This window comes from Choloepus didactylus, chromosome 15, assembly GCF_015220235.1.
Source record: "Choloepus didactylus isolate mChoDid1 chromosome 15, mChoDid1.pri, whole genome shotgun sequence".
NCBI lineage: Eukaryota > Metazoa > Chordata > Mammalia > Pilosa > Megalonychidae > Choloepus > Choloepus didactylus.
This window is the reverse complement of record NC_051321.1, coordinates 43,807,925-43,835,714: the sequence shown is the minus strand read 5'-3', so window position 1 is coordinate 43,835,714 and position 27,790 is coordinate 43,807,925. Positions and strand designations below refer to the sequence as shown.

Genomic DNA, 27,790 nt, shown 5'->3' with positions numbered 1-27,790 from the left:
AACCAAAGGATTAAGAAAAACAGATAACCTGAAATAACTTTACTGCTTCCAACATGTCCCTACCGTACCCCAAGAAAATTAACAAACCCTAACAAAACAAAGGAATCAGAAAAACACATAACCTAAAATAGCTACATTGCTTCCAACATGATGCTACCATACCCAAGAAAGTCTGCAGACCATAATCATTCCTGAGCATTCCCCTAACATTGAGATTACCCTCAATAGTTTTATCTGTTCTTATTAGGTTATTGTTCCCCCTTCACTAGTTGCTGTCTATCTCTAGGTCCCCTATATTCTACACTATGGGATTCACTAATTTAGAGTGTGCGGATGGGTAGGTTACCTGTGTAGGTGGGGATGAATCCTTCCATGGACCTCTGGGAGACGATTTGGAAGATGCCTCAGAGTTGTTACAGGACTTTTATTACAGGACAAAAGCTGCTTCTAGGGGCACAAGCTCCTTGTCCCTTCTGGCCTGCCCTGCACTCCTTGGGTGGAGTTGTGAGCACTTGCAGAGGTTCCCTTGGGCATATGTTGGATGGGGAATACTGAGGAGATGTAGAAGGGTTACCAACACATCTGCTATTGGGCCTATTATTGCTATTAACTATTTTGACCTTATTTCCTGATGGACCACAATATAAATTATTTACACTACCTGTATGACCTTGCTTAGAACATATAATCCCACTTATCTGAACTTTGTCCTTTCTATAGGGGCCATTAAAGAATACATTGCTATTATGTCCTACAAAGCAGCTTTCCTTTTTCTTTCAGCACCAATATGATCTCTTCTATTATTCTCTATTTGGTGATGCATTATTATCTTTCTCAACTATATTTTAAGATTCCAAAAGGTAGAGACTATGGTATTTTCAAAGTCTTGATACTGGGATTTTGTATATTTACACTTGTAATTTTTCATGAGGAAATATGGAACATTTACTTCGAGTCTATTACAAGCTCTTAGTTTCTTCAAGGTCATTGGGAGGAAGGTCAAAGACAACCACTCAGAAAGGACACAGAAATATTGTCCACCTCTATACAGTTCTGTGAAATACAGCTCTCAGCTGGTACTGTGGCATGATTCTAAAGAGCTCACAAACAAAATCATCAGTACCGCTTTGAAGTAGTGTCTCTCCATGTAGCTGATTATTTATATTAAGGAGTTCTTTGATCACAGCCAGCCATTTGGGTTCTAGACTCCTGATCTCAGGTCCCAAATTAATAAATAGGTCCTTTTCATAAGTCACTAAGTGAAAGGTTTAGAATTCTAGGAGACTGACATCTCAGAAGCAGTTTTCAGCAAAATCCCTTTATTTTCTACTCAAAGTAACTTTAAGTAGTGCTGAAATATTACAAACAGCGGTTTCTCAGCCCTCCGACGGTGAGGTTTCTTTCCTTAACTGTCACAAATGTTTGAACAGAAATCCAAGATTCCTTCCCTCCCACACCCATTAGGAGAGGAAAGGAAAAGAGGTCTGAGCATGGTCAATCACTTTGATGTGAGGAAGGACTGTCCATTGCACAACTCTAGAGAGCACCACCATTGTTTGTAGAGATAGTAGGTAATTTTCTTGCCCATGATAGTAAAGTGTCTTGAGGAAAGGGAGGCTCTTTCTAATTCCCACAAAGATCCCCTTTGGGTGAGTTGTGGGACTGCCACCCTGACTCCGAGGTGACTGATAACGATGATATCCAATTACAACTTTTGCTTTCTAATTTGGGGTACTTAAAGATGGGATGCTTCCATCACCAAACAGATATTACAAGGTGGAGAACATTCAGTCACTTGTTACAACATATAAATTATGTTGTGGGACTAGAATACAAGAAGTCTTATTGTACCATGTCCATTTAGTGACAGTTTTCAAGCCAGTTTGTTCATAGAACACAGATGACTCGTAATATAGTGAACGGCCAAGAAAGCCTTGGTTTATTTCCAAAAATCTCTGAAATATTGGGATTCTAGTTGTGTAACTGAATGAAACAGAATGCTGGAAGAGGAGCAAGGGAAGCAAGGGAAAACAATAATTCTTTCTTTTGAAGCCTTAAAAATTTTTTTATTCTGATAACATATATACTATATAAATTTTCCCATTTTAACCACTTTCAAGTATTCAATTCAGAGGTGTTAATTACATTCACAATATTGTGCTACTATCACCACCAACCAAAACTTTTTCATCACCCCAAACAAAAACTTTGTACTTAACTTTTTAAAGTATTAACCCCAGTTCCTCACTCCCACTATTGCCCCTGGTAAACTGTAATCTAATTTCTGACTCTGAATTTGCATATTCTAATTACTTCATATAAGTGAGACCATATAATGTTTGTCCTTTTGTTTCTTGCTCATTTCACTCATATAAGCATATATAATGTCTTTAAGTTTCACCTATGTTGTAGCATGTATCAGAACTTCATTCCTTTTTATGGCTGAATAATATTCCATTTTATGTATATACCACATTTTGTTTATCCATTCTTCTGTTGATGGACAGTTGGGTTGCTTCCACCTTTTGACTATTGTGAATAATGCTGCTATGAACACCAATGTGCAATTACCTCAATTCCCTGCTTTCAATTTTTTTGGGCATATATTTAGAAGTGGGATTGTCCGGTCTTAGGTTCTACAAGAGTTGAACCCTGGGAGTCGCCTACATTGAAAAGGCAGAAAGAAGAAGGAATGGAGGTAGGAGGAGGACCTAGAGAACGGGCTATGAGAGAGCCAAGGGAGTCTGCATTCTAATGTTGAGAAGGCAGAAATATGTAGCATCAAAGGCAGCAGAGATCCAGTGAGGTTAACAAAAAGAAGGAATGATAAGATTCAGTGCACACTTTAGAGGGGAAAAAAAAAAACAAAACCCACAATTTGGAGGTTGGTTGAATACAATGTTATGGATAGAGTCAGACCATGTTTTGACAGATCTCTAAAAGGGCTCACAGGAATCTCTAAGGACAATCTCTGGAAAGCTAATTTGGGGCATCCCAGTGACCCTTCTCAGCCCAAGTGTTCAGGAAAACTCTGGGGATCCAAGAGGATCTAGAACCCAAACTAGGCTTAGCCATGGATTTTTTTAAAAATTTAGTTTTACTGAGATATATTCACATACCATATCATCCACAGTGTACAATCAATTGTTCACAGTACCATCATATAGTTGTGCATTCATCACCACAATCAATTTCTAAACATTTTCATTGCTCCAAAAAAGGATAAAAATAAAAAAGAACACCCAAACATTCCATCCCCCCATCCGATCTATTTTTCATTTAATTTTTGTCCCCATTTCTCTACTCATTTGTCTTTACATTGGATAAAGGGAGTATGAGCCACGAGGTTTTTGCAATCACAAAGTCACACTGTGTAAACTACATAGTTATACAATCATCTTCAAGAATCAAGGCTACTGGGTTGCAGTTTGACAGTTTCAGGTATTTCCTTCTAGCTATTCCAATACACTAAAAACTAAAAAGGGATTTCTATATAATGTATAAGAATAACCTCCAGTATGACCTACCGACTCCATTTAAAATCTCTCAACCACTGAAATTTTCATTTCTCTTCCCCCTATTGGTCAAGATTTTCTCAATCCCAGGATGCCGGGTTCAGGCTCATCTCCGGGGGGACATGTCCCACATTACTAGGGAGATTTACACCCCTAGGAATCTTGTCCCAGGTAGGGGGGAGGGCAGTGGGTTTACCTGTGGAGTGGGCTTAGAGAGAGACTTAGCCGTGGACTTGACTGATTTGGGGAACAATACAAAGCCAGAGAGGACAGAATTAAGTAATCAGTAAGATTAAACTAGTACGAATCATTGTAAAACTCCATCTTTTAAGTTTGGGCTCAAACAAGAGAGTAATTTAGCTTGGCAACAACTGCTTTAAAATGATCCAGAGATTTTACTTGATTATGAACTTAAGATGAGCCAGGAGTATGACACAGTTCCTTAAAAAGCTAGCATTAGCTTGGGCTGTGTTAAGAGAGAAGAGGAAGTGGAGACACCACAATACTACTTTTTCTGGGAGTAAGAACAAATGAGGAAAAAAGATAAAACAGCACTTACAGGGATGTAGGGTCATTAGAAAAAAATTGAGGATGGATGAGATTGGAATATGCTTATAGGCTGAGGAGAAGGATACATTAGAGGTAGATAAGGTGAGGAACAGAACGCAGGAGAGAGGATAATTAATGACACATGAATCTGAAGAAGCTGGGAGGAGTTGGTTTTACACTGGAGCTGGGGTGCCTCACCCTCGAGAGGCTGGAGGGAAGGCTGGAAGGGTGGAAGAGACTATAGCTATGCTGACATGTTTGAGAAGGAATTTAAGCACTTGGGAACAGTGCTGGCTGATATTTTCAATCTGCTTGGCGAAGTAATACTCCAGCGGGACAGACTCTCTGCTGTTTTCTGAGAGACTATGTGGAAGGAGACAGAGCAAAGCAGTATCAGGGAAGCTGGAAGGAAGTTGGAAAGGAAAGTCCCACGTGGAAGGGGATTCTTAGTCTTTGAGGTGGGATCCAGAAATTAGCCAGTCTCTTCTGTCTTTAAGACCAAAACCGCGTAGGGCATTCAGACCCTTTGCACCTCTGCTTGCTTCTACCTGGCTCAGGACTGAGAGAGCAGCCTCAGTGCCAGGGCTGTGCTCAAGAATCATCGACTTTTCTTTTCTTTTCTTTTTTCTTAAATAACCTTAAGTGGAATACTTAAATTTACTTGGATAAAAAAATGAGAGACAAGCATTTTAAAAATCATATCCTTGCAATACATTAATCATCCTGTGAAAATTGTTTTGGCAGAATTGCTAAGCAGACAGAATTTACACAAAAGTAATGGTTGTAAAACACTGAAATACAAATGAGTCTCACTGAGATAATTCTTCATCTGACAATGGTTAACATCTTTAAAAATAAAATATTTTGAGATAATTCTTTATCAGTGGTTAAAATCTTTCAAAAATAAAATATCAAGAATCATTGGCTTTTTAATACCGAAAGGACCTTGAGAAATCATTCACCATTCCACAAACATACCATGAGTGCCCATGGAAGGTTAGGCCAAGGGCGGGCATTACACCAAAGCAATAAGCTTTTCTATGCCCTCAAGACTTTACAGAAGAAAACAGAACACAAAAATCATTATCTATAGTATAAGGATGGGATAAGCGACGCAAGAGGCACAAAACGCAGTAAGGTGACTGAAAAAAAATCAAATTTTCTCGGTCTGAGAGGAACAGCTGTATTTTCCCCAAGACTTTAAAAGATATCCGGAGAGTCAAGAAACACAGTCAAGTTCCTCCGACCCACCCACCTTTGGTCCGCGCGCCTCTCTGGGCTCCGCGCGTGCTCGTGCGCGGCCACTCCCGGGACGCCACCAGTCCAAGACCGCGACACCATCACCGCAAGAGGGCGCGCGCCCGAACCTGCTCACGGAAGTCCCTTCTCCCACTTCCGGAGGCGGAGGATGGGCGGGACTGGAGGCACCTTCCGGTTTCCGAAGTATTGCCGCTTTGACACGTGTGAAGGGAATTGCTAGATTCTTTACTCCTGGTGAAACTTTTGGGCTGCTATTCTCTTCAGACCTAAGGATGAAGGCGGTAAGTGTCTTCAGAAGCTCGGTCCCGCGGTGTAGTCACCGCCTGGTGTAGCCTTTCGGAGAGATTTCGCCCTTGTAAAGGGGTCGGTGGCCTAGTTTCAGGGCTCCCTCCGGGCTCTGAGCTGTCATCTTCCCCGCCGTTAGACCGAACTTATCCTTGGTCGCCCACTGTGAGTGCGCACCGCTGTGGGAGGCCACGTTGAGACAAGCATGAGTCTTGCATTTGTAGTATGTCCGACTTTGAATCCCTCATTCTACCAGTGCGAAGCTGGGTCCTGTCCTCTGTGAATATATGAGCTGAGTCATGGCACTCGAGACGAGTTCATTCCCCTCGCTGAAGGGTAAGGAGATGGGGGAAGCCAGCGATTTGCTCTGGGTCTCACAGAAGATTACATTTGGCCTTGGGATTTTCATTTCTGAAAGAGAGGTCAACAGCAAGAGAGCTGGAATCCAAAGACCAGAATTAGTTTTGCCCTTCTTGGCTTAGGGATCTCTGGCAAATCACATAAACTCTCTGAGCCTTAGCGTCTTCATTAGTAACGTGAGGATAACAGCAATCACTCACTACTCAACTAGGTAAGTATTGGCGCCCTTTGTAAACAGTAAAGCAGTATATAAATGTTAGTTGTTAAAAACTGCCAACATTTTGCTCTGATTGTGCTAAACTACAGGTGTTAAACTAGCCCTGAACTACCATATACCATTAGATAGATGGTTCTTAACCTTTTTTTGAGTCTTAGACCACTTTTAGTAGCTGTGGATTCTGGTTACAGAATGAACTCAGGTTGAATAACTGATGCTCTGATGCCATTCTGTAAGATTATTGCCATAGTTTGGGTTCAGCTCTTATATGCAAGACCCATGGTGATGAGGTCTTAAAATTACGGAATTGGTCTGATGAAATTTATAATCAGTTCTCTTTAACCTGGTTTTAAAAATAAAATAATTTAAATTCTTGGGTATGCAAGTTGCTTCTATTGTTGTTTTCTAGAGGAGAAATAAAAAACAGGTCCCAAGCTTTCGGAAGTTGCTAAAAACGAGTAAAGTCAAACTTGAAAACAAGCTAAAAAATAAGCAATTTAAACAACAAAGCACTCTCAAGAAGTATCGGAAAGAACAGAGGAAACTAAGGCAAGCTGTAAAAGATGCTGTCTCTAAGAAACCCATGCCATTGGAAGACCCAGAGGAAAAACGACCAGGTAATTGTGAAGGCATTCACATGCTCAAGTTTCAATTGATTTGTTCTAACATGTTTTTCATGGAAATAACTTTGCTTTCTAGTAATCACTCCTCTTGTCAGAACTTACTAAGAGTAGGTTAGAATAGTAGTCCTTTATGTTTTATCACAGTCAATATAAGAAAACAATCCAAGACAGTATTCATTGTGAGAAAGTCTATGCTTTTATTTAGTTTGTCTTGAAAGCAGATCCAAAGATATGCTTGGGAAAACAAACTCTGAGTAGCCATGTAAATAACTCTTGAGCAGCATGTAAGAGCTGCCACCTTTTTTTTTTTTTTAACCATTGGCAGTTGTCTAAGGTAAGATCATTGTTTTCTCTGGAGCATTCTTCACAGTGCTTAGTTTTCTAAACTCTGACTTTCTTTTTACTTGGAAACTTGGAGAGAAATTGAGCTGTATGATTCAGGATTGTTTTTTTGTGAAACTATCCAAGAACTCCAGGTACGCAGAACAGGTAAGGAATGATACCATGTTGTGTTGGGCCAGTTCTACAACATTACTGGTACTTTTAGGGTATTTATAATTGACTACATCTAATTAATAAATAACTTTATTGTCTTCTCATGTTCATTTCATTCTCTTAGTCCTGACTTTTCAGTTTGATCCTCTGGCAGCTTGTTCCTGGAAGTCAGGAAATTGGGCTTTTCTTTTGATTTCATTATTTAATTGCAGTGTGGCCTTGGTCAAAGTCATTTAATCTCTAGGTGCTTCATCTGTAAAAAATAAGTTAGATGCTTTCTAAAATCTCTTCCATCTACATTTTAATAGAGTTTAAAAAGCATGATGTGTTAACAATTAGCTATTAAAAAATATTTCTTTATTCTTGTGTGTTGGGTACATAAGTGAAGTCTATTAGGCAGTTAAATATAAGAGTATAGTTTATGTGAGGGATCTGGGTGGGAGAGAATAGTTTTATAAATATTGAGTGTCTAGATGGTAATTGAAGCTTTTTACTTGGGTAAAATCACTATGGAGATTGTGTAGCATGAGCATAAGAAGACCTAGGACAGAATTTTAAAGAAATCCAATATTTAAGAAGCAGGTGGAGGAAGAAAAACCTGTAAAATGGTTAGAGGAGGAGCCAGAGTTAGGAAGGAAACCAGAAGTTTACAGTGTCTTAGAAATCAAAAGAAGAGTGTTTCAAGAAAGAAGAAAGCTCTTAATGCTCTAGCATGAAATAGTCTCCAAAATGAATTGTTAATTTAAAAAAAAACAAGGTGAGGAATAGCATGTATTTAAAGTTTTCACCCATTTGAAATTATAGGCTATAATCTTATATATGATATGCTTATACCCATTTGAATAAAAGGAAAAAAGAATAAATATGTTCACATGCTTATATATAAACAATCTCAGGAAGGATTAAAAGAGAAAGATACTTTCCTTTGATCCAGTGACCTTACTGCTACAAACTCATCCTAAATTTGCTAAGAAAATATGTATACCCAAGCATGTTCATTGGCACACTGTTAATAACAGTAAAGAAAAGAAAAGAAAAAGAAAATGATCAGAATGCCCATCAACAAGGAATTATTAAAATAAATGATATAAATATTGTACACATATTATAGAATACTATATAGCTGTTAAAACTGAGGTAAAGCTATATGCTATCAATATGATATACATGATCTATGCAGGAAATGATACAATTGATTATCAGCCTCCTACTTTCTTCACTTAGGTTCTCCAAAAAAAAATTTTTTTTAGTGGCTGCTATTTTCTTGTATGGAAACTCCGTGATTTATTTAACCAGCAATACAGTGTATTTTAAATTTTGATTAGATACTTACAGATTGCCTGCTGGAAAATAACTTCGTCATCTTAAAAATGCTAAAGTCAGTAGATTGAAGAAATTGAGGATACAAGAGAGAGGACTTAAATGTTAGAAAAGGGTCCCTAAGAAGGCAAGAATTTTGGGGATCCAGAGTACAGGAAGAGAGACAGCTTTTCCAGTGTTGTAAGAGAGAAAGAGAGGATGGATGTAGATGCTGTTGAATTCAGTGTGGGAGGTTGAAGAAATTCGTAGTTTATTGCTTCTCTTTTCTCAGTGAAGTAGGAAACTAGGGCCTCTAATGATAGTAAAGTGAGGTAAGAAATCGGGTTAGAAGTGTGATGATAAATAGAAAGATTTGAAAAACTATGCTAGGAAAGAGAAAACTGATTGGGCAAACAAATCAACTGTTGATCAGTTTTGAGAAATTGAATATTTGAAGTAAATAGGAGTTCCATTCTGTGCGGTGTGTACATTTATGTAGCAATTATGTATGCGGTCAGGGAGAATTGTAAGTTCCAATAGGGAAGATAATAAAATTGTTCATAGTTGAAATCCCCAGCACTTAGGACAGTGTCTGGCATTTAATTGGCATTCATTTTTTTTTTTTTTTAATTAAAAAAGAGTTGGAGAGAGAGAGTGATAAAAGCAAGAGATAGGGAAAGGGAACAGAGAGACAAGTTAGAATGATACAGAGTTGGACTTTTAATTGATGTGATTGCCTGAAGTATAGAAGGGAAAGTGGTTGAGGATATTGGCAAGAGAGTGATTGAAGTGCTAGACCATGCAATCAGGGGTGAAAATACATTGGTAGAGAGGGAGAAAGTGGAGTGGGTCACAGGATTGAAAATCTGTATATTTGGTTAATAAATGCAGTGGAAGTAACCGAGTGAGAGCTGGGACAAAAGGTTGTGGTCAGAGTAGAATTTGGATGTGGCCCTTGGACAGAGTGGTTGAAATGGGATGGAAGTGAGTCATTGAAGATGAGAAGGTGCTAAGGGGCTAAGTCATTGGTTCTTATGCTCTGAAAGGCATCTCACAGTGTGGAGACTTTTCTTTTTTTAATGGTGACAATGACATGGGAGTGCTTCTGGCATTTAGATTGCCAGGGTCAGGGATGCTAATGTCCTGTTCAGCTCAGGACACCCAGTACAATAAAGAAGACAACCCAACATTTCAATAGTGCCCCCATTTAAAAACACTGGACCAGAGTATTAGAAAAACTATACCTGTTTTTGTTATAGACACAGAAGTGCAGAGGGTTTTACATCTATAATACTTGTTTCTGATTTTTTGGGGGAAACAGGTAAAAGGATCAAGAGGGAAGAGGAAGAAGAAGAGGAAGCCCTACCTTTAGATATGATGGATGAAGATGACTTACAGTTAATGAAGGAGTTAGGACAAAGAGCATCTTTTCTAACAAGAGATCTTTCTACTAGGTAATACTTCATTTAGATTGTAATCATTTACATCATTTTAATGTTAAAAACTTGGTTCTCTGAGCATATTAAAGCAAATCCCATGTATCACCTCTAAATACCCCAATGGGCTGTTCTCACAGAGAAGGGCTCACCAACAGCTTAGGGTTCCCTAAACATGCCCCACTCTTTCCTGTGCCTTTGCACACACTACTCCTTCTGCCTCACATGGGCTTGGTTCCCTCACTTCTCCACCTGATGATCTCTTAGATACCCTTCAAAGCCCAGCCCAAAGGGTATCTTCTCTGTGAAACTTTCCTAACTTCCCGTCTGGTATATTCTCACAGCACTTTGTACCTACCCTACTTACTTATTTGTAAGATATAATTATAAAGCAATATCTAGTTTATATTATATTAATATGTAATAATGTTATGATATATTTTATACTTCATTAAAATATTATATAAATAGAAGAAAATTTGGTTTTAAATTTTATTTAGATGGTTATTGCAAGATGTACAGCCCTGAGCACAGTATTTACAAAGGGTATACTTTGTTATTCAGTTTACTTTCTAAATAAAAGAAACTCATAAGACAAATTGATTTTATTTGGTGTGCATCTTTATTTCTTTTGAGTCTGAATAGCTAAGCATAAAGAATGGAGAAAGTTTTGAGGCAATGACAAAATAGTCATCTCGAGTTCTTTATGTCCATGATCGTATTTGATTCTTGTTATGCTATAATGTAGGTATTATTTCCATTTATAGAGAGGAAACTGAGGTTTCCCCACAATCACAGGAAGTGGATCTGAGAATTTTAACTCCAAAGTCCGTGCTATGCTCTAAAGGGTTGTGGAAAAATGATACAGCATGTTGTCACCCTTGACTTTGCGGAATATGTTTCAAAAAGGATCTGCTGCAACTTTCATCTTTAACTTGCCTCTAAAGGGAAAACTAGATATAGGCATAGTAGGTCTGTTCAGTAGACTATCTGCGTGATTCATTCATTCAGTTAGTATCTGAATGCCTCTTATGTGCCAGGCATTGGTCTAGGTGTTAATATCTGTATACCTTTTGAAGGTTTGACTAGAGGTTTATTGTCTGTACTTTTAAAATGACAGGTCTCTGGGTTGTTTTTAAATGTACTAAAACTGATAATTGAATCTTTTTTTCTGCAGTGAAACTGTTCATGCCAAGAAACGAAAGCATGAGACCATTATAGATAAATATGAGAAAATACCAAGAAGTATGCAAACTGCACCAGAGAAAGAACTGATTCACTTGCTTCCTATCAAAGATAAAAGTGGTATAATCCCACAGACCAGGGAGAAGCCAGGTGAATCTAATCAGTTGATGTATTAAAATTTTAGCTTGTCACTAATATCACATTTTTTTCATTCATAATTTAATTTTATGTTGACTTTTCCCCATATATACAAAGTGGTGAAAGCTGTATTTAATCACATAGCAAGTCTGATGATTTTAGATGGAAAGAGATAATTATGGAAAGACAAATAATTATCTTAGTTGTGTATTGTACTCTGAGTATAATTGAAGCTACAAGAAGTTTCAGGTAAATTTTTGATCTTTTTTACCAAATTCTATAGTTTCTAAAATTAACCCCCCCTTCATTTAACTTTTTCTTGTGAATTAAAACTCACAAAAAGTCTAGAAATCACAAAGGTGAAGTTACGTGGTTTATTACAAAGTACACACCCATAAAACTATCATCCAGGCAAGAAACACATACTGCTTGCTTCCAAAAACTTCCCTTATGCTCCCCTCAATCAATTCCTAGTTACTCCTTCCCCACAAAAGTAACCACTATCCTGAGTTTTATGATACTAATCACTTTACTGCTTTTCTTTATAGTTTTACCATTTAAGTATATATTCACATTTTTAATACACATAATTTCCATATAGTTATTGACAGTAACAAAGATGAAGAAGATCAAGAAGAAGAGATGGATCAAGAGGAAGGTAATGGAATACTCTTTATAGTTACTAAATTGCTAATTGAGAATTATATATTTTTTGTATAATAGTAAATGTGAGTTAATTTTAGATGAAATCTGGGATATGCATTTTTATGACTACTGGTCATTTCAAGATTATTTTGAACATTTGCCCACATTTTGAAAGCATCACCTAAGAATTTAGAGTTTTGTTGCTTTATGTTATGAAAAATTGTACACAATTATATATATAATGTCTAGGCATGCATGAAGAGTCTTATTAATTGTTATTGTTCTGAATTCTTTTTAATTGTAAGAGAATGATCTGCCTACATAACTATCTATTAACCTGTTAGCCTTAAATTACAAAAACAGTTCTGTGGTATAAAAGCATTTTGTTTTTTCTTAGAGAAATTGTACTTTGCATATGTTTTTACTGAATGTGAGTTTCTAATTCCTACAACAGATATTCAGATTTAAACTGAAAGCACATATTTTCTTGTTTGGAACTGTATTGGTTTGGAATTCATGACAGAATAAGCTGGTTAATTTTATGTTCACATAAATTGATTTATATTAATAGTGTAAATGAGATTATAGATCATTTAACTGTTTTCAGTCATCCTTTATAGTCTCATTACAGATTATGCTTGTGTGTTTATTAAAGCTAGTCCTGTATGAATTTCTTAAGATGGTCATGTTTTGTGTAGTTCAAAGTACTGACAGAATTAAAAGAAAAGGAGAATATTCTGTACTTCAAAAAAAATTAAATCAAATGATCTTTTCCCTTCATTAATCTAAATTATTTCAGGATCATTAGCGTAGTGGTTAAGAATTTGAACTATGGGGTCAGACTGCCTGGGTTTGAATCCCATTTCTTTCAGGTATATGAGCTTGGGCAAGTTATCTATTCTCTGTTTGCCTCAGATTCCTTGTCTACAAAGTGGGGCTAATAATAATAAGAGTACCTGCCTTAAATGATTGTTGAAAGGATGACATGTAGTAATAAATGTAAAGTTCCTGGCTCATGGTAAGTGTTCAATAAATGTCAGCTATTTATTATTATTATTTATTATTAGTATAATAAAATTATTTTATATATTAAGGTTTGGGATACTTGTAAATAAAGAAATGTTTAAGAGGGAAAACCTAATCTGTCTTAGATATCATTGAAGATCCCATTCGAGAGCTGACCGTAGAGGAACATTTAATTGAGAGGAAGAAGAAACTTCAGGAGAAGAAAAAGCATATTGCAGCCTTGGCATCTGCCATATTATCAGATCCAGAGAGTAATGTAGGTAGTATTAATTTCTTTAGACTCTTCGTATTAGCTAAAGTGTAAATGTTTAATATTTCAAGACTCTCTTGTTACCTACAAGTGCAAATGACAGGGAAGAGTATTAATTAAACATAGTAGTTGAGTGAAAATAAGAGAGTGGACAGAACCTTAGCCTAATCTTAACATCTGAATTTAATTTCTTCTGTGATCTTAGAAAAGTTACTTGAACCCTCTAAGTACTGTTTTCCTTGCTTCCAAATGATGATATTAAACTTAGTGTAAAACCCTAAGGTGTGATAGGTCAATGAAAATTAATTGTATTAGGGTGGAGGAGCGTGTTTGCAAATTTGCTTGACCTGTTGGAGATTCAGTCTTGGCTCTGCTAAATATATGAATTCCACTTGTGCTAGATATGGGGCTGTTGTCTTTTGTTGATAATTGTTTTACCATGATTTCTCTAGCATTACAAGTTATTCTTTTGTAACAGATTACAAGTTATTCTTTTGTAACAGATTAAAAAATTGAAAGAATTACGTTCCATGTTGATGGAACAGGATCCTGATGTGGCTGTTACTGTTCGAAAGCTGGTGATAGTTTCTCTGATGGAATTATTTAAAGACATCACTCCTTCATATAAAATCCGACCCTTAACAGAAGCAGAAAAATCTACCAAGGTAATGCTTGATAGTTATGCTACAAAATAAACCAGTAATTTAGAGAGCTGGAGAAGAGGGAAATAGTAGGATTTTTTAGTTATTTTGTTTGTTTGTTTGTTTTGTTTTTTGTTTTTTACAGCATTGGTATATACTAGTCAGTCACATTTTGTGGTAGTTTTTGAATTCTAATATTTTGATTAAAAAAAAATGATTGATCTACTTGGTCTTTTCAGACCCGCAAAGAAACCCAGAAATTAAGAGAATTTGAAGAAGGCCTGGTTAGCCAGTACAAATTTTATTTGGAAAATCTGGAGCAAATGGTTAAAGGTATTAAACATTACATCTTCCTGTCTTCTCTTGAAAGTGTGTATGTAAAGAGCAGAGTTTGGAGTCAGACTGAGTTCAAATCTTGTCTTCTCCACTTATTATGGGATGGGCAAGTTACCCCCGCTGTGCCTCAGTTTTCCAATCTAAAATGGGGATAGAATAGGATTGTAGTGACAAGCAAATGAGTTTATGGATATAAAAGGCTTAGAACTGCCTGGCCTGCAGTAGGCAGTTATTATACTAGCTATTAAAATTAGTATTATTGTGGCTGCTGTCCTTTAACTAGTAAGTAGTTACGTGTTTGTTAAATTAAAGAATGGTTGGAATTTATTCTGTTTTTTATTTAGTGGGGTGGGGAGAAGGATGACTTGGAATGGATAAGATAAGTGCCTTCAAAATGGATTTACACATCAATTATCAAATTCTTAAGGTAATACTTTCTCTTTCTTCAAAAAAAGAAGAGTATAGGGAAAATTTGGGCTTGAAGGAGGAAGGGACTTGATTGCTTAGGCCAGGTGATTTCCCTTGACCCAGCGGGTCTCTGTTACTCAGTGCTGGGCCTTAGGATTACCCAGTTGCTATCTCTTCTGGAACAAGACTACTGAATCCCATTGGGCCTCTTAACGGCATGAAGGCAGCAGGGTATAGTGGGGTGAAAAGGGGGAGCCATGGGTGTTGCTTCTAGGCTCTGGCCTCCAACTGAAACCTGCTTATCACCAATGATAGGGCCTAGGAGCTTTGTGTAGCCCAGCACTGTCCATATAACATGAGCCACATATGTCATTTTAAAGAAATATAGTCATGCTAAAGGAAAAAAAAGTAAAAAGCAATGAAAGTAATTTTAATAGTATGCTCTATGTATATCCAAATTATCATTTTAAGAAGTAATCAATTTTAAAAATTATTGAGATGTTTTTATTTTTTTGCTTCTAAGTTCAAAATCAGGTGTGTATTTTATATTTATTGCATATCACAATTTGGATTAGCCACATTTCAAGTGCTCAGATGGCCACATGTGGCTAGTGGTTTCCATATTTGATAGCCCAGGTATAGACATTTTCTAACTTGACTGGTTCAGTCAAGTTTAGACATTATGATGTCTTGCCAGCTTCAGGAAGTAGAAGATATGGTTGTCAATTGTTGTGAATAAAATTTGAGGAAAAATATATATGAGAACTAAGTTTAAAATAAAGGCACTATCATCCATACTGTCTTTCTCATCTTTGGTTGTATATGATGGAAGGAAATGAGGAGAGGTATGTTGAACCTACTCTAGAAAGACCAGCATATTTTCATGTTCTAGACGCTGTATTACAGTAGCAGAGTATGTATGTAACCATTTCTAGAGAAGAGGACTGTGAGTCAGATATTTTGAAGGAGAATTTCAATCTCTTTGAGAACTCCTGGATAATGGCAAAGATACCACATTGATAATCAACAAGAAGTCAGGAGAAAAGATGTTCTAGATTCTTGGGAGTTTTGGAACTAGAAAGAGATTGGGGCCCAGAGAGGTTGGCGCTTTCTCATATGAACCAGTCAAATAGTGGGTGAGTAGGATTTGAACCCAGGTATCTTGACTTAGTGTCTGATGTTTTGGGGAAAGCCTGGGTGAAATAACTTTAAGGTATCCAGCTCTCTACCTGCTTTTTCCCCCAAGGGACCCTTCTCATCTAATGGCATATCATTAAAATATATGGAAAGCCAAAATTTGAGGGCAGATGATGATAGAACAGTTTTAAATTTAAGATTTATACTTTTCAAAATTGCTTACACTTGGATTTAAGAATTAGCATTGTAATTTTGTTTTCATCATACTGCTTGCATGTTATTGTAAAAAAAAACTAATTAGTTTGAGTTTTGCTCAAGGAGTAAAGTAAATAACTATAGTTATCTTTTCATTAGACTGGAAACAAAGGAAGCGGAAGAAAAGTAATATAGTTTCCTTAAAGGCATATAAAGGACTGGCAGAAGTGGCTGTGAAGAGCCTGTGTGAGCTGTTGGTGGCACTGCCTCATTTTAACTTTCACAACAACATCATTGTGTTGATTGTCCCTCTCATGAATGACGTGTCAAAATCGGTGGGTTATGCCAAGTGACTGTTGCTCTCGTCCTTGACAGAACAGTTGTAGACCATATGATTATGGTTTTTCTTTCAGAATTCTTTTGGGGCTATTCTTACTGGTAAAATGGGGCCACTTAGTTACACTGTTACTTTAAGAAGATTATTTGAACACCACCTTAGTGCAGTGGTTCTCAACAGGAGGAGATTTAACACCCCAGGGAACATTAGGCAATGGTTGGAGATATTTTTGATTGTCACAGTTGGGAGTGGGAGGGGGGGTGCTACTGGCATTTAGTAGGTACAAGCCATAGATAACTGCTAAACATCCTACAATGCACAGGACAGCTCCCAAACAAAAAATTATCCAGTCCCAAAAGTCAGTAGTGCTGAGGTTGAAAAACACTGGTTTGGTGTAATATTTTCTTTTTCAGATATCTGAAATGTGTTGTGAGGCAGTGAAGAAGCTCTTTAAACAAGATAGATTAGGCCAGCCTTCTCTTGGTGTAATTAAAGTAATTTCTGGTTTTGTGAAGGGCAGAAATTATGAAGTTAGGCCTGAGGTAAGCCTTCCTTTTCTTTGCATTTTATTTGTTTTCAAATTGTAAAGTTAATTTTCAATTATAAAAGTGTATGAAGGAGGGGAGAGAACCTAAGATGGTGGCTAGATGAAACAGGGAAAAAAACACCTCTATGAAAAATACTAGATAAAAACCAGAAGGTGACCCAGAATACTGGTTTCAGCGATGTACCAGCTGGACAAGGTCTGCTAGAACCACAGGGGCTGTACACCTGGTGAAACCGGGAGTCTGCATTCTGAAATGAGTGAGTAAGCTGGCTGAAAGACCTGCAGCCGTGCTGTGGTTGGCGTTTGGAGATGGACTGAGTCTTTTAAAAAAAAAAAAAAGGGAAAAACCCAGGAGCGGCTGCAGTTACGAAGGTGGGAACCGCACAGTGAAGCACGGCAGGAGCGGGCTGAGCCGGCCTCTTGGTGTCTGGCGTGGAGGATAGCCTGCTACAGATTCCCTCAGGGCCAGGGGAATGGAGGGGAGAGCCGGAAGGAGAAAGAAACCCCGCTGCTTGCAGCTGGCTCCCCGGTGGGCTGGATACACTCCTGCCTGGGACCGTGCCCACGGCCCAGAGCAGCACCAGTTGTCCCGGAGCCGGGAAGGAGGAACTGTGTGAGGAGAGTGGGGGGAGTTGAGAAACCCCATTCAGCCGCCTTTGCATCAGGCTGAGAGCACCCCTGCACGGCCTGGCGGCCCGGGGCTTCCCTTGAGGGACAGCGTGCACTTGTGACGTAGCACAGCCTTCCCTCAGCAGAGGTCCTGGAAGATCACAGCTCAGAAGGGGTCCCGCTTGGAAAACCCAGGGATGCTATGTCAATGCTGGTGGTTTGTGGGTCAGCGACAGAGAGGGTCTGGGGCAGAACTGAAATGAAGGCTTAGACTCTTGGAGCGGCCTTGAATCTCCAGGAACACCTAGGGGGTTTGAATATTAAAGCTGCCTTGCCTCCCTAGCCACCCAGACACATGCCCCACATTCACGGCAGACGGCTCCAGAAATACATCCAAACTGAGTTCACCAGCTGAACCCCACAAGAATCATTTCCCCACATACCACAAGGACAAAGTTGAGAACTGACTTGGGGGGGTATAGTGACTTGCAGACACCATCTGCTGGTTAGTTAGAGAAAGTGTACACCACCAACTTGTATTTCTGAAAAATTAGATTGGTATTTTTTTTTTTTTACAACTTGAAAGAACCCTATCAAACAAAGCAAATGCCAGGAGGCCAAAAACAACAGAAAATCTTAATGCATATGATAAAACCAGATGATATGGAGAACCCAATCCCAAACACCCAAATCAAAATATCAGAAGAGACACAGTACTTGGCACAATTAATCAAAGAACTACAATCGAGGAACAAAAACATAGCAAAGGATATAAAGGACATGAAGAAGACCATGGCACAGGATATAAGGGACATAAAAGAAAACCCTAGAAGAGCATAAAGAAGACATTGCAAGAGTAAATAAAAAAATAGAAGATCTTATGGAAATAAAAGAAACTGTTGGCCAAATTAAAAAGACTCTGGATACTCATAATACAGGATTAGAGGAAGCTGAACAACGACTCAGTGTCCTGGAAGTCCACAGAACAGAAAATGAAAGAACAAAAGAAAGAATGGAGAAAAAAATCGAAAAAATCGAAATGGATCTCAGGGATATGATAGATAAAATAAAATGTCCAAACTTAAGACTCTTCGGTGTCCCAGAAGGGGAAGAGAAGGGTAAAGGTCTAGAAAGAGTATTCAAAGAAATTGTTGGGAAAACTTCCCCAACCTTCTACACAATATAAATACACAAAGCATAAATGCCCAGCGAACTCCAAATAGAATAAATCCAAATAAACCCGCTCCGAGACATATTCTGATCAGACTGTCAGATACTGAAGAGAAGGAGCAAGTTCTGAAAGCAGCAAGAGAAAAGCAATTCACCACATACAAAGGAAACAACATAAGACTACGTAGTGACTACTCAGTGCCCACCATGGAGGCGAAAAGGCAGTGGCATGACATAGTTAAAACTCTGAGAGAGAAAAATTTCCAACCAAGAGTACTTTATCCAGCAAAACTCTCCTTCAAATTTGAGGGAGAGCTTAAATTTTTCACAGACAAACAAATGCTGAGAGAGTTGGCCAATAAAAGACCTGCACTACTGACAGAGAAACAAAGAAAGGAGAAAGAGATGTAGAGAATTTTAACAGACATATAGAACCTTACATCCCAAATCACCAGGACACTCATTTTTCTCTAGTGATCATGGATCTTTCTCCAGAATGGACCATATGCTGGGACATAAAACAAGCCTCAATGAATTAACAACAACAACAAAAAAAAATTGAATATATTCAAAGCACATTCTTCAATAACAATGGAATATAAATAGAAGTCAATAATTTTTGAATTGTAACTCCACTATTTACTTCCTACATGATATAAAATACACAAACTCTAATGACAAATCAGTGGTTTTGAACTCAATGTAAAATATGTAACTTTTGACAAGAATTATATAAAGGTGGGGGAATGGAGGAGTATAGGAACACAGTTTATGTGTCTTATTGAAGTTAAGTTGGTATCAAAGAAAAACAAGATTGTTATGGATTTAAGAGGTTAATTTTAAGCCCCACAATAAACACAAAAAAATTATCAGAGAATATGACCATAGAGATGAAAAGTAGAGTATGGGTTAAGAGAAATGGGGGAAGGGGCAATGGGGAGTTAAGAAATGCGTGTACGGTTGCTGTTTGAAGTGAAGGGAAATTTCTAGTAATGGATGGTGGGAAAGAGATAGCATTACAACATTCTAAATGTGATTAATCCCGCTAATGGAATGCTAGGGAGGGGGTGGAATGGGAAGATTTAGGCTGTATATATATTTCCACAATTGAGAAAACAAAAAAAGACAGTCTAAATAGATGACAATTGAATGCCAAGGATGACCCTGGATGGGATCTGAGGATGGAGGAGAGGAGGCTCAAAGGGACACAGTTGAGACATAAGGAAAAAAAAAAGAAAAAGGAAATATAGAATGTAAGCTTTGTATCAATGTTGAATCTCTTGAACTTCTTAGCTGCCTTTAATGGGATTGCATAAAAGAATGTTCTTGTTCATGGGAATTGTATATGTGAATTATGGTGTTTGTTCAAGGATGTGTGCAGCTAGCTCTCATATATTCAGAAGACAGAGTAATAGATGATGGATGATAGATAGGGAGAGAAAGAAATAGTGGTGTGATAGCGTGTTAAAGTTGGTAGATTGGGGTATCGGGAGGGGAGTCAGGGTATGCTGGAGTTCTGTGTATGGGGTTTGAATTGTTTTTGCAACTGTTCCTATAACTCTGAATTTATTTTAAAATTAAAAAAAAAAAAAGTAGAGTAGGGGTTCCGAGAAGTGGGGGAAGGAGCAATGGGGAGTTAAGAAATGAGTGTAGGGTTTCTGTTTGGGGTGAAGGGAAACGTCTAGAAATGGATGGTGGGAAGGTGATAGCATTGCAACATTCCAAATGTGGTTAATCCCACTAATGGAATGCTAGGGAGGGGTGGAATGGGAAGATTTAGGCTGTATATATGTTTCCACAATTAAAAAAAAAAAAACAGTCTAAGTAGACAACAATTAAATGTCAAGGATGATCCTTGATGGGATCTGAGGATGGAGGAGAGGAGGCTCAAAGGGACACAGATGGGACATAAGGAAAAAAAAAAAAAGGAAATATAGAATGTAAGCTTTGTATCAAGGTTGAATTTCTTGAACTTCTTAGCTGCGTTTAATGGGATTGCATAAAAGAATGTTCTTGTTCATGGGAAATGTATGTGTGAATTATATTGTTTTTTCAAGCATGTGTGCAGCTTGCTCTCATATGTTCAGAAGACAGAGCAATAGATGATGGATGATAGGGAGGGAGAGAGGGAGGGAGGGAAAGAAAGAAAGAAATGGTGGTGTGACAGGATGTTAAAGGTGGTGGATCGGGGTATCGGGGGAGGGGGTCATGGTATGCTGGAGTTCTATGTATGGGGTTTGTACTATTTTTGCAACTGTTCCTGTAAGTCTGAATTTATCTCAAAATAAGATTTATAAAAATAAATAAATAAACAAACAAACAAACAAACAAACAAATAAATAAAAGTGTATGAAGTAAGAAGTGAAAGTACTCAACTCCTCAGATAATAATCACTATTAACAGTTTGGAATGTATCCTGGGTGTTTTTCTATGCAGTTGTATATGCTTACTTATATTTTATAATTTAAAAATGTGCTTACACTATGAAAACTGTTCTTTTTTCATTTTATATATTGTAGACTTACATATAAAGGGCTACCCCATTCTTAATATTCTTAATATTAACCTATTTTTAATTTTTTATTTACTGGGAGAGGAACTTGAAGATCAGCACTGTTAATTTCAAGACCAAAGCTTACTTAGTAAATTAAAACTGGTTAGAAATATCTAATTTAGCTTCTCCTCCTATACTGCTCCAAACCTTTTTCTTACCCATCCTTCATAATCCTGTCCACCATAGTTATGCCAAGGAATGTGTTCTATATTTCTTACACTTATTGGATGGCAAACGATGTTTTGTGTGTAGTTGGCAAATACTAGTGTCCTTTCATAGACATAGATTACTGAATCTGTTTAGCAAAAAAATATAATACAGCCTTGTGAAAAATGTGATAAAAGATGTATCAAACTTTTTGCATGAATGAGGGCAATAACATTGTTAAATATTCTGCATAAAGCTTTTGAGGGCATATGAATATTAAGCCACATTTTGTGTTTTTTTCAATTTCAGATGTTAAAGACATTCTTGTGCCTAAGAATCAAGGAAATTGAAGTGAAAAAGGACACAGAGGACATTAATAAACCAAAAAAGTTTATGACTTTCAAGGAAAAGAGAAAAACTCTATCAAGAATGCAAAGAAAGGTTTGATTTATTTCCTTTTTCATTTCATTTAAATATCCTCTGTTTTGTTTGAGTTGAGATTATATCATGGCATAGAGTCAGATAAAAATCATATTAAATCATAAATATAAAATTTTTTAAATGTAATATTTAGAGAATTTTATTTTTCCTAGTTACTGCAAATAAATGTTTTCTTAATAAATTCAAACTGATAAATCATTGACAAAGAGCAATGGGTGAAAAGATTTTCTTCCCTTGCTGCCTTTTATCCTTTGGCTTGTCAGATCACTTCATTGGGATGCACAGATTCCTTCCTTAAAAGAAAGAACGGTGGCACAGTGGGTTTCTTCTAACTGAATTGGTTTCTCTTTTGGTTTGTATTTTAAAACTATGTTTAATCCTTCCCCTTGTTTATTTACCATGGGTCTTTGAACACATTTTTCTTTGAGAAATGGGGCTAATAATAGTATTAGTTAGGGTTCTCTAGGGAAACAGAATCAATGAGAAGTATCTATGACTATAAAATTTATAAAAGTGACTCATGCAACTGTGGGTATGCACGAGTCCAAATTCTGTAGGGCAGTCAGCAAACTGTCAACTCCAAGGAAGATGTCCGATGAACTCCTCAGGAAATGAACCAGTAACTTCAACAAACTCCTCAGGAAATGAACTGGGATCTTCGACAAATGTGTTCAATGAACTCCTCAGGAAATGAACTGGCAACTTCGACGAACTCCTCAGGAATTGCTTCGCTGGACAGCCGAAGAAGAAGTAAAGGTCCTCTGTATCGCTTATAAGTCTTCAAGTGATTAATTGGATTAAATCCAGCCAATTGCATTCTCTTATTGCGGAAGACACGCCCCTTCGGTGAGTCATCAGTCACAGCTGCAGCCAATTGACTGATAATTTAATAAACTAGCCTGTTGGTTTATTAACCAGCCACAAACGTCCTTGCAGCAATTGTTAGGCCAGTGCTTGCTTGACCAGACAGCTGGGTACTGTCACCTGGCCAAGTTGACACATGAACCTAACCATCACAGTCCACCCCTTGTCAACTTGGCAGTTATACACATCACCTAAAACCATACTTTATCTCTAAGCAGATAACAATAACAGACATATATTTTGCCTAACAATACTCCACTGTGCAGCGTACAACTGGAAATACACTAAATCTCTCCAGAATAGGGTGCAAGTCCTTGGGTGACATTAGCTCTTAAAATTGATTTCCTTTAGCTTAAATACAGCAAAATGAACATACAGGTTATGCCATATGATAAGGGGATAAGACAGAGAAGAAAGCAAAGATATTTGCTTTACAGACATATTCATAACAAAACGAGGAAATATTCATGTCATCATAGTCCTCGTTTCTGTAATGTGGCAGTAGTTCATATTTATCACTACCTTCTTCCACTACCCATTCCATGTTCCCTTTACCCTCGGCAAGCACTTCAGCTGGCTCTGATTCTTTGCCTGGTGGGGTGACCCAAACCTTCATTCCTGAAGTTTCTTGACCATTGGTACTCTTGCCTGGATTGGGTTGTTGTAGTTTTCCACTGACTTTAATCACAGGGCATGGTAGTACTAAGAGACGCCCTAGGGGATCTCCTGTATTCCAGGAAAACTTTTCTTTACTTCCATTGTGTAGTTGCAGTGCTAATTCCCCTTGATAGTCAGGATCAATCACCCCAGCCAGTACAGTAATCCCCTTCCTTGCCTGTTGATTCAGAGGCATAAGAAGACTAAAGTGGCCAGGTGGCAGTCTTAACTTCCAGTTCAATGGGATTATTGTTGTGTTTCCTGGTGGAAGCACTCCTCCTTTTGGAACAAAGACTTGTAGACCAGCAGAGCTTAAGCTTGCAGGGATAGGAAGCAAAAATTTACTTAGTGGATCACTAGGAGTGATAGTGAGTGGTGCCACTCCCTTTTCCACCCCTTGATTCCTGGACCCATGAATCCTGGCTATGAGAGAAACAGCACCATAGAGTGGACGCTGACTGAGGGCATACACAGCCTCCTGGAGAACACTGCCTCAGCCCTACAAGGTATTGCCACCTAGTTGGCGCCGTAATTGAGTCTTTAACAGGCCATTCCACCGTTCTATCAACCCAGCTGCCTCTGGATGATGGGGAACATGGTAAGACCACAGAATTCCATGAACACATGCCCATTCTCTCATTTCATTTGCTTTGAAGAGGGTTCCTTGGTCCGAAGCAATGCTGTGTGGAATACCATGATGGTGGATAAGGCATTCTGTAAGTCCACGGATGGTAGTTTTGGCAGAAGCATTTCTTGCAGGGAAGTCAAACCCATATCTGGAGTATGTGTCTATTCCAGTAAGAACGAATTGCTGCCCCTTCCATGATGGAAGTGGTCCAGTGTAATCATCCTGCCACCAGGTAGCAGGCTGATCACCTCGGGGCATGGCGCCATATCGAGGACTGAGTGTGGGTCTCTGCTGCTGCCAGATTGGACACTCAACAGTGGCTGTGACCAGGTCAGCCTTGGTGAGTGGAAGTCCATGTTGCTGAGCCCATGCATAACCTCCATCCCTACCACCATGACCTCTTTGTTCATGAGCCCATTGGGCAATGACAGGAGTTGCTGGGGAAAGAGGCTGATTGGTATCCACCAAACAGGTCATTTTATCCACTTGGTTATTAAAATCTTCTTCTGCTGAAGTCACCCTCTGGTGAGCATTCACATGGGACACGAATATCTTCATGTTTGCCCACTCAGAAAGGTCTATCCACATACCCCTTCCCCATACTTCTTTGTCACCAATCTTCCAATCATGTTCCTTCCAAGTCCCTGACCATCCAGCCAAACTGTTAGCAACAGCCCATGAATCAGTATACAAACGCACCTCTGGCCAGTTCTCCTTCCAAGCAAAGTGAACAATCAGGTGCACTGCTTGAAGTTCTGTCCACTGGGAGGATTTCCTCTTACCACTGTCCTTCAGGGACATCCCAGAAAGGGGCTGCAGTGCTGCAGCTGTCCACTTTCGGGTGGTGCCTGCTTATCATGCAGAACCATCTGTAAACCAGGGCCGAGTTTTCTCTTCCTCAGCCAACTGATTGTAAGGCCCAAGATGCCATAGCTGTGGGCTGGGAAAGAGAAGGTAAGGTGGAAGGAGTGGGGGCCATGGGCATTTGGGCCACTTCCTCATGTAACTTACTTGTACCTTCAGGACCTGCTCAAGCTCTGTCTCATATATACCATTTCCATTTTATGATGGAGTGCTGCTGTGCACGCCTGACTTTATGGCTTGGGTCAGACAACACCCAGCTCATGATAGGTAACTCAGGTCTCATGGTAACTTAGTGGCCCATGGTTAAGCGTTCTGTCTCTATTAAGGCCCAGTAGCAGGCCAACAGCTGTTTCTCAAATGGAGAGTAGTTATCTGCAGAGGACAGTAAAGCTTTACTCCAAAATCCTAAGGGCCTGCGTTGTGATTCTCCTATAGGAGCCCGCCAAGGGCTCCAAACAGCATCTATTTGCCACTGACACTTCCAGCACTATTGGGTCACCTCGATCATATGGTCTAAGCAGCAGAGCAGCTTGCAGAGCAGCCTGGACCTGTTACAGAACCTCATCTTGTTCAAGTCCCCACTCAAAACTAGAAGCTTTTCTGGTCACTCAGTAAATGGGCCAGAGTAGCACACCTAAATGAGGAATATGTTGTTTCCAAAATCCAAAGAGGCCAACTAAGCGTTATGCTTCTTTTTTGGTCGTAGGAGGGGCCAGATGCAACAGGTTATCCTTCATCTTAGAAGGAATATCTCAACAGGCCCCACACACTGGACACCTAGAAATTTTACTGAGGTGGAAGGCCCCTGTATTTTTGTTGGATTTATCTCCCATCCTCTGCCACGCAAATACCTTACCAACAAATCTAGAGTAGTTGCTACTTCTTGCTCACTAGGTCCAATCAACATGATATCATCAATATAATGGACCAGTGTGATGTCCTGTGGGAGGGAGAAATGATCAAGATCCCTGCCAACAATATTATGACATAGGGCTGGAGAGTTGATATAACCCTGAGGTAGCACAGTGAATGTAAACTGTTGGCCTTGCCAGGTGAATGCAAACTGTTTCCGGTGGTCCTTATTGACAGCAATTGAGAAAAAAGCATTTGCCAGATCAATAGCTGCATACCACATACCAGGGGATATGATGATTTGCTCAAGCAATGATACCACATCTGGAACAGCAGCTGCAATTGGAGTCACCACTTGGTTAAGCGTACGATAATCCACTGTCATCCTCCAAGACCCATCTGTTTTCTGCACAGGCCAAATAGGAGATTTGAATGGGGATGTGGTGGGAATCACCACCCCTGCATCCTTCAAGTCCTTAAGAGTGGCATTAATCTCTGCAATCCCTCCAGGAATCCAGTATTGTTTCTGATTTACTATTTTGCTAGGCAGGGGCAGTTCTAGTGGCTTCCTCTTGGCCTTTCCCACCGTAATAGCCCTAACTCCACGAGTCAGGGAACCAAAGTGAGGATTCTGCCAGTTGCTGAGTATGTCTATTCCAATTATGCATTCCGGCACTGGGGAAATAACCACAGAATGGGTCTGGGGACCCACTGGACCCACTCTGAGATGGACCTGAGCTAAAACTCCATCAGTCACCTGACCTCCATAAGCCCCAGCTCTGACTGGTGGACCAGAGTGATGTTTTGGGTCTCCGGGAATTAACGTCACTTCTGAACCAGTATCTAATAATCCACAAAATATCTGATCATTTCCTTTTCCCCAATGCACAGTTACCCTGGTAAAAGGCCGTAGGTCCCCCTGGGGAAGGCTGGGAGGAAGATTACCGGTATAAATTTTTGGCAGTGTAACAGGGACCTTCCCCAAGGGTACCTGGCCTTCCTTTCATTCAAGGGGCTCTGGATCTGTAAACTGTCTCAAGTCTGGAAATTGATTAAGGCGCCATGACTCTCTGTTTTTTTAATTCAAGGGAGACTTTTGTTCATGTGACCTAGAATTATTCTGCCTATATAGTTCAAACAAGAATTTAGTTGATTGCCCGTCTATTTTACTACTGGTACTCCATGATCCACTAGCCAATGCCATAAGTCTCTGCGAGTCATATTATTTTGATTGCTGCTTTGAGCCTGTTTTCCATTATGGTAGCCACACCCACCTTGTCTGGCGATTAATTGCAGCCACTTGGCTTCTGCCAACTCAGGCAGCTCGGTGACAGCAGTTCCTACAGTAATATCTGACCTACAGAGAAGGGCGACTACAGAGCTCTTCAGGGATGATGGAGCTAGTCTCACAAATTTATTCCTCACAGTCCTGGTAAAAGGTGTGTCCCCTGGACATTCCAGGGGTGTGTGAGCAGGTCTTCCATGATAAACCCACTCTAACATTCCAATCTCTCTAAGCCTTTGAATCCCCTCCTCCACATTGTACCAGGGCAGTTCTGGCATTTCAACCTCCCATAATGCTGGCCACCTTTTGATCCATGTTTCAGCCAACCACCCAAACAGACTGTTAACGCTCTTTCTGACCCCTCGAGCTACAACATTGAATGCAGAATCTCTGCTTAGTGGGCCCATATCAGTAAATTCAGCCTGATCCAACCTTACATTCCTTCCACCATTATCCCACACCCTTAATATCCATTCCCACACATATTACCCTGGTTTCTGTCTGTATAAGTTGGAAAACTCATACAGTTCCTTTGGAGTATAGCAGACTTCTTCATGAGCCACACTTTGTACCTCACCCTTCAGGGCCTGTTGGGACTTTAGTCTAGTTATAGGTCTTGAAGCAAAGACTGGTGGTGGGGATGGGTCATGACAAGAGTTAGAATTATCCCTCAAGCCATTTACTTCAGGACATTCTGTTGCATTTTCATCTCTTAAAACAGGATTAATCTCTCCAGACAGAGGAGTGAGGGCTGCTTCCTCAGGGGAGGTGATTATAGGATTAGCAGGCACTGAAGGGTTAATCTCTTTAGGTGGGGGTTGGCTGGCAGGCTCCT

The 27,790-nt window shown here is 39.1% G+C and overlaps 2 protein-coding genes across 4 annotated transcripts in view; one reads left to right on the top strand and one right to left on the bottom strand.

Moving 5' to 3' along the window:
- TBC1D12 (TBC1 domain family member 12) overlaps window positions 1-5,395 on the bottom strand; it is a 205,416-nt gene extending 200,021 nt beyond the window's left edge. For both annotated transcript variants that reach the window (XM_037804426.1, XM_037804427.1), the window contains exon 1: window positions 5,320-5,395. The gene's annotated coding sequence lies outside the window, so the exon portion shown is untranslated. The remainder of the gene's footprint in view (window positions 1-5,319) is intronic.
- Window positions 5,396-5,487: 92 nt separating this feature from the next.
- Window positions 5,488-27,790, top strand: part of NOC3L (NOC3 like DNA replication regulator) — a 38,762-nt gene continuing 16,459 nt past the window's right edge. The window contains exons 1-11 of one of the 2 annotated variants that reach the window (XM_037803862.1): window positions 5,488-5,605; window positions 6,596-6,803; window positions 9,925-10,057; window positions 11,217-11,374; window positions 11,964-12,020; window positions 13,159-13,289; window positions 13,787-13,948; window positions 14,164-14,257; window positions 16,160-16,335; window positions 16,751-16,879; window positions 21,674-21,805. In XM_037803862.1, the coding sequence (XP_037659790.1) occupies window positions 5,597-5,605; window positions 6,596-6,803; window positions 9,925-10,057; window positions 11,217-11,374; window positions 11,964-12,020; window positions 13,159-13,289; window positions 13,787-13,948; window positions 14,164-14,257; window positions 16,160-16,335; window positions 16,751-16,879; window positions 21,674-21,805 (1,389 nt within the window). In that variant the 5' untranslated portion in view covers window positions 5,488-5,596. The remainder of the gene's footprint in view (window positions 5,606-6,595; window positions 6,804-9,924; window positions 10,058-11,216; window positions 11,375-11,963; window positions 12,021-13,158; window positions 13,290-13,786; window positions 13,949-14,163; window positions 14,258-16,159; window positions 16,336-16,750; window positions 16,880-21,673; window positions 21,806-27,790) is intronic. The other variant, XM_037803863.1, reaches the window with a different exon arrangement.